Genomic DNA, 7,142 nt, shown 5'->3' with positions numbered 1-7,142 from the left:
AACTAATTTAGTGTACCCCCTCAAATCTTCTAATTAGGCTCCACTAACCCCATTAAAAACAAAAATTATTAGTTTTTTTAACATTTTGAAAAGTGGAATGAACTCTTCACAAATTTTACATTCCCATTTTCATCCTACATTTTTTCTTTTGTTCAATTCATCATCCTATTTATTCACTTTGCATCCGCTAATAAAACAAACTTTTAAAAAATAAAATAAAATAAAGAACGTATAACTCAATAATAATGATGCTTATTTCAGAAAACGCTAGGTAAAAGAATCCAATATTATTTAAAAATAAATCTTATGATATTTATTTTATAAAAAGTTTTATTTATAAATATTTCCAAATAACTAAATTTTAATATATAGGATTACTTATAAAAAGAAATCCAAAAGTGGAAAAGGTAATAGATAATTACTAATGACTCTTATTCATTCTCACCCCCATCAACAATTCTTCACAACTTTTTTTTTTCATTTTCAACCTACAACTTCTCTTTTATTTGTTTAATCGCCGAATTTCTTGAAATTGGCTCCACTAGCCCCAAAATACTTTTCTTAAAACTTTGAAAAGTGGACCCAAAATTAATTAATAATTAATTATGACGCTAATTGAGTTTCTCCTTTAAATATACACAAATCTCTCTTTATCTCGATCAAACAAATTGTCTAAAAACATTTCATCTTCATCTTCTTCTTCTCCAAAAAATGGGATTCGTAAAGTTATCTCCGATGATCCTTCTCTTAGCCATGATCGGCGTTTCATATGCCATGGACATGTCTATCATCTCATACGACGAGAAACACCACATCACCACCACTACAACCGTGACCAGCCGTAGCGACGCGGAGGTTGAGAGAATCTACGACGCGTGGTTGGTGGAACATGGGAAGAAGAAGATGAACCAGAAGAACGTTCTTGGTGCAGAGAAGGATCAACGGTTCGAGATCTTTAAAGACAACCTCCGTTTCATCGATGAACATAATACCAAAAACCTCAGTTATAAACTTGGTTTAAACCGGTTCGCTGATTTGACCAACCAAGAGTACCGATCTATGTACCTTGGTGCTAAACCGAGCAAGAGGGTTTTGAAAACCAGTGATCGGTATGCGGCGCGTGTTGGTGACTCCCTTCCTGATTCCGTTGACTGGAGAAAAGAAGGTGCCGTCGCCGATGTTAAAGATCAAGGAAGCTGCGGTAAGATCTCTTTCTTTTTTTTTTGGTTTAGTTTTAGTTTTGATTTTTGGATTAAAAAAAAAAAAGAAAAAGAATCTGGAAAAAATCCCACAAATTCCTGAACTTTTTAACGGACGAATCTTTTATTTTTTTTTAAGAATTGAAATGTGTTTATGTGAAAAGTATCGAAAAATTTGGATTGTTTCATAATCTATTTTTTTAAAAAAATTGATAAATATTTCGGACGTATCTTGAAACTTATCCGGGGAATGATGAGTTTGGTCTTAAGTGTTGACTTTTAGGTGTACGTTTCGCTAAACCAAGATTTTGAAATATATGATGAATAATTATGGTCAAATCTGAGAAAAATTACTAGTAAAGTTTTTGATGATACGTTTGTGTTTAACGTTTTTAATGATGGTCATTGAACTTTATGGACCCATACGAGATTTGCTTTTTTCAAGAAATTAAAAAGACTGGTGGGGACGAATATTTGGTTGGTTGGTATGTTTTAGTGTTTGATTGTGACAATTCGATTGATTGTAACTAATCTTCTCTTGTTTATTAGGGAGTTGTTGGGCGTTCTCAACTATTGGAGCCGTGGAAGGAATAAACAAGATTGTGACAGGAGATTTAATCTCTTTGTCTGAACAAGAACTGGTTGATTGTGACACATCGTATAACCAAGGTTGTAATGGAGGTTTGATGGACTATGCGTTTGAGTTTATCATAAAAAATGGTGGTATTGATACCGAACAGGATTATCCATACAAGGCTTCTGATGGTCGTTGTGATCAGAACAGGGTTAGTCTAGTTTTGGTTTGTGCATTTTTGAAACCTCAAAACATTAGGCTTTGAAATTGAAATTTTCTCGGTTTCTTTTTTTGTTAATGTTTGCAGAAAAATGCCAAGGTTGTCACAATTGATTCTTACGAGGATGTGCCCGAGAACAGCGAGGCGTCTTTAAAGAAAGCATTGGCTCACCAGCCTATTAGTGTCGCCATTGAAGCTGGTGGTCGCGCTTTCCAGCTCTACTCTTCGGTATGAAATAATAACTCAATTATTTATGCTAAACAACAGTATCTTGATTTTGAAGATGTTAAAATGTTGGTTGTTGGCTATTTTGTCTTCAGGGTGTATTTGATGGAATATGTGGGACAGAGCTAGACCACGGAGTTGTGGCTGTGGGTTACGGAACTGAGAACGGAAAGGACTACTGGATTGTGAGAAACTCATGGGGAAACAGATGGGGAGAGAGCGGATACATAAAGATGGCACGTAACATCGCAGAGCCAACTGGAAAGTGTGGTATCGCCATCGAGGCTTCGTATCCAATCAAGAAAGGTCAGAACCCGCCAAACCCTGGCCCGTCGCCACCATCTCCCATTAAGCCACCTACCCAATGTGACAAATATTTCTCTTGCCCTGAGAGCAACACTTGTTGTTGTCTCTTCAAGTACCGTAAGTACTGCTTCGGTTGGGAATGTTGCCCGGAAGAAGCTGCTACTTGTTGCGATGATAACTCTAGCTGCTGTCCTCATGACTACCCGGTTTGTGACACTAACCGTGGAGTCTGTTTGAAGGTTAGTTTCTTCATACATACCACTTTTGGTATCAAGGGCATTGACTTGTGATGGAAATGTTTTAACTGATTTTGAAATGTTTGTGGTTTTGGCAGAGCAAGAACAGTTCGTTGAGCGTGAAGGCTCTCAAGCGTACACACGCAATACCGTTCTGGGCGAAGAGCAGAAAGCACATTGCTTAAGAGAAAGCTTTGAAACATTGAGGATTCATCAAAAGCATGCTATGTTGTTGTTCAAATTTTTAAAATTGCTGATTCTGCTGCTGAGGTTTTCTGTACATATAAAACCTCTCCCTAAGTTTCATTCAGTTTCATCATTGTTAAAGTAACAAAACTCAAAAACATATATGGGTTCGGTTATTGAATCTCTTTCAACTTTGCTATTTATCGATCTATTATGGATAAAAGTTCACTTTCCGCTATATTTGGATTGAAATGTTTAAACATTTCTTTCGAGGATTGATGACCAATCCAGTCACTAAAATGTCACTTTCACTCACAAATTACCAACTAGGCAAATCTATTTAAACATTAATGACCAATGCTCGAAAGAAATGTTTTTGGTCTTGGAGTGGACGATATAGTGAATGATGAGTCACTAAATGATGTGTTTAGTGGCTTTTCCTGGTCGTGAATCAAGAAATGCCGGTGGTCTATGATTGGGACTTTCAGAGAATAGACAGATCAATGTTGGCAACTTGGCTCAGTACTTCTCTCTCTCTCTCTCGATTGATTCAGACACTCCCCCGGATGATATTGTAGAACTCTGAAAGCAGCAAAGTTGGCTCAGTCTAAATGCGTCTCAGGGAGGATACAGTTCATCAAGAGAAACAAGGTCCCTAGCCGAGAATGCCTTGTTCCATCCACCCATCATGTCTCTCAGCTACTTCTCTAGTGAACACTGTTTTGCAGTGTACTCGCCGTTTTTCGTTCTCACGGCAAGACCACGTTTGACCTTGCAGCACTACAAGAATGGAAAAGATTCAAGCAATGCCTAAAACCCTTTAGAATACTACAGTTTCTCTCTAACTTTGAAGCTTTTGGTTGCTTGAATACAAAATTATGATAACAATAATATTACTATTACATCAAGGGAAAAAAAACACATGTAATGGAGTTCTCAAACTATTCCAAAAGCTTGAATTTAATCTTTACATCTACACTTTGAATCTCTTTCTGTCTTGCTAGCCAGCTTGAACGCGTCAATAAAGAGACCATAAGTGAAACCCATCTTGAAATTATTAAGTAGAGCAATCGGAAACGTCACCGTGGTACGACTATAGTAGAATCTTGTCACATACTCAGTCAAAAGAACACACAAAACCGCAGCGATAACATCGTTCACACCCAAAGCACCAAACGACAGAGAGATAGTCTGCGCGACATAGAACCCACCTAACAACGAGATTCCTCCGAAAAGCGTTCTCCTTGATGGCTTCTTGAAGTAATTCCTAGAGATTTCAGGAACCGATCTTATAATGTCGATCAATCTTCTTGGAGTTGGACCCCCTTCAGTCTCTTGCAAAGCTCTAACGCTTCTTGCAATTTTCCTCTTACATTTAGATGGCGACAACACAGACGTTCCAAAACTCTGCCACTGATGATGATGATGATTAAGGACTAAACTGTTCAAGTTGGTGGAGATGAAACTCAAAGAATGTGCCATCCTGAAAACAATCAATTAATATCCAAGAAACCTTTTACATTTGAATGCAACAGGACAGTTCAACAATTTGAACACTTTTTCATTTGCCATTATAACAAAGCCAAGAAGCTTGTTTCGTTTCTTGCACAAATTTGTGTAACTCAAATCTGAAACTACTTTAAAACAAAAAAAAAATTGAATAATGCTTCTTCAAGAAACAAGATCTTGAAAAATAAAATTTAAGAAATTTCACACAAGAACAAATGTAATAACAATGAAATTGACTTAGAGATCGTAATCACAGTGAAAAATATTGCGCAAAACAGTGGGATTGCAATGAAATTAGGGTCACATTTCCAAAAACATAAGTCTCTAAATATCTAGGTGAAGTATGAAATCATACACAGGACTTGGGGAAAAGGAATTACCAACACGAGGAAGATCGAAGAAGTTTGCTTGACAGGGATTAATGGAGGGAGAAGAAGAACCAACAAGGGCTTCAAGCATTAGATTTGTTTTTCAAAGTCTGGATTTTTAATTAACAAGGGGAAGAAGATGAGAAGAAGAGAAAGAAGAAGCCACTTGAATTGGGCCCTTTAATATAACTTCTCTAAAAGGCTTTTCACTAAAAACTGCGTTCGAATAGATTAATCCGAACTTTCACTAATTCGAAATTTTGGTTTAGTTTGGGATAATTTAGATTTTTTTTTTTTAAAGTTAATATTTAAGAAAATTGATCAGATCTTTTTTTTTTGTCATCTGAATTATATTATTGAACTTGTTTTGGAACCCAGGAGGAATACAAACGCCCAAACGAGGGAAGCTAAAGCCAGCGGACGACAGATATGTCCCTGGAGTCTTAAACCCTATGGAAGGAAAACTAAAAGCACCAATACAACACAGAAAATTTCAAACCCATAACGAAGGAGGACAAACCCTTACAAAAAAGACAAAGACCAAAGGCTAAAATCCTAGGAGATACACTAGACTTAAGAAAGCAAAAAACTTTTCTCCAGAAGCTCCTGCGAAAGAGATTTACCAAGGGTGCCCTCGGCCAACCCGAAGATAACATCTACTACCTCCTATCAAGATGAGAGCTGATCTCTCGACACTAAGAACTTCAGAACCCAGCAAGCAAAATCACTAAGAGAACCTCAAACATGCTTCCGGGTGCAACGACGACGTCTGATGCGCCTTTTTACGTCTAGCTAGAAGCCTTCAAAAGGCAAACCAATCTACACAGATCTGGAAAGCAAGTACAAGGAGCGAAGCTAAGCCCTTGAATACCATCAAACTCTAGAGCAAGAAAGACGATAGCTCAAGCCTGCTAACAACCACAACGAGCAACACCAAGGAGAAGAGAACCTGCAGACTTAGAGACCTAACACATCTTAACACAAAACAAAGCCTCTGCTTAGGAAGAGAGTGAACCAAAAAGGAACCGCTGACTGAAACGATGAGACAAGGAATGAGAGGAAAGGCAATGGCTGGACGAGATCCTACAACCACTCCACACGGCGCTTAGAGGCAATGAAAAGTACAAGAGCGGCTAAGAGATCTGTTACAGGAACAAGCAAACCACAATGTCATTATTCTTCGAGCCAACCGTTGATCTTTGAGATCCGGGACCAACGCCTTTGCTGTAATCAGAAACCTTCATAGATCTAGCCGCTCTAACCGTTTCTTCAACACACCCCAGATCATCAATCGACACAGACCAAAAAATTCCCCAAACGAAGGTTGAAAAAATCTGCAAACAAGACTAAAACAACTAATCACACAGAGATAACACCACCAAGATAAAACCACCATTCACAGCAAAGGATTCAGGAGACAAGGCTGGCTAGAGAACATCCAACCACGAGCAAGCTCTGCCATCATACTTCTTCTTCCAGTTCCGATCCGGTTCAGATCCGGTGAGAAATTACTCCAGACAAAGCCGCAAGAGGAAAGCAAAAGACTAAAACGAGGGAGAGGCCAGAGCCGGTGCTATAGAAGCCACCGTTCTCCAGTCTCGAATCGGAAATTTTGGTCGGAGGCGGCGGCTGAGTGTAGAGAGAGTTTTTTTTTTTTTTAAAGTAGGGTTTTATTTTATTTTTAAAAGAGTTTAGAAAGTGTCGAAAATTGATCAGATCAATTTGTTGTTTATTGTTGGGGCCAAATGCCTCTCACCCGTGCTTATATATATGCCGGATCTGCTCGGTACATGTAGATACATCATTATTATTTTCTGGTCCAAATGTATCGTACCGAATCTGATACAAATGAATACGAAACTCAAAAACAAATGAAAACTGAACTAAACTGAACTGTGAACTGAATGGATATCCGAAATAAAAACTACATACCTAAAAATATTAACTAATTTTATAACAAAGTAGTTAAAAAATACATGTACAACCAAAAAACTACCCGAATAACCGAACCAAAAACCTTGAAATTATCCACAATTTACCATTAGTTACCCAAATAAAACAATAAAAATTTCCAAAAAACCCCGACAATTATCCAAAAATACCTCTAAAAATCCGTAAATATCCTAAATTACTAGAAAATCCAAGAATACCAAACCAAACCAAATGGACCAAACCAAAATTCTAAAGAAAATGAATGGATAATGAACACAAGATTCAAATTATCCGAAAACCAAAAATACCGAACTGATACCAAACCAAATATCTGAATGCCTAGAACTAAGTATTTCTACCGTTTAATATAAATGAATATTGAGAACT

The 7,142-nt window shown here is 37.5% G+C and overlaps 2 protein-coding genes across 2 annotated transcripts; one reads left to right on the top strand and one right to left on the bottom strand.

Annotated features, from left to right (window-relative positions):
- Nucleotides 712–3,184, top strand: LOC104771447 (probable cysteine protease RD21B). The gene is made up of 5 exons (XM_010495968.2): nt 712–1,201; nt 1,749–1,984; nt 2,081–2,221; nt 2,314–2,763; nt 2,859–3,184. The coding sequence occupies exons 1-5, from the start codon at nt 712–714 to the stop codon at nt 2,943–2,945; spliced, it is 1,404 nt and encodes a 467-aa protein (XP_010494270.1). The 3' UTR covers nt 2,946–3,184.
- On the bottom strand, nt 3,761–4,973 carry LOC104771446 (ycf20-like protein). Its single transcript, XM_010495967.2, has 2 exons — nt 4,836–4,973; nt 3,761–4,429 (listed from the first exon to the last, which is right to left on the bottom strand). Exon 2 carries the CDS (start codon nt 4,426–4,428, stop codon nt 3,907–3,909), a length of 522 nt encoding a protein of 173 aa, XP_010494269.1. The 5' UTR covers nt 4,429; nt 4,836–4,973; the 3' UTR covers nt 3,761–3,906.

This window comes from Camelina sativa, chromosome 20 (genome assembly GCF_000633955.1).
Source record: "Camelina sativa cultivar DH55 chromosome 20, Cs, whole genome shotgun sequence".
In the NCBI taxonomy this organism is placed as follows: domain Eukaryota; kingdom Viridiplantae; phylum Streptophyta; class Magnoliopsida; order Brassicales; family Brassicaceae; genus Camelina; species Camelina sativa.
This window is presented reverse-complemented; position numbering and strand designations above follow the sequence as displayed.

What these genes read in the sequence shown, in the direction of transcription:
- LOC104771447 (XM_010495968.2), top strand. Translation starts at nt 712, where the DNA reads ATGGGATTCGTAAAGTTATCTCCGATGATCCTTCTCTTAGCCATGATC. An exon ending in TAAAGATCAAGGAAGCTGCG is followed by an intron (nt 1,202 to 1,748) that starts GTAAGATCTCTT and finishes CTTGTTTATTAG; the next exon opens with GGAGTTGTTGGGCGTTCTCA. An exon ending in CTTTCCAGCTCTACTCTTCG is followed by an intron (nt 2,222 to 2,313) that starts GTATGAAATAAT and finishes TTTTGTCTTCAG; the next exon opens with GGTGTATTTGATGGAATATG.
- LOC104771446 (XM_010495967.2), bottom strand. Translation starts at nt 4,428, where the DNA reads ATGGCACATTCTTTGAGTTTCATCTCCACCAACTTGAACAGTTTAGTC.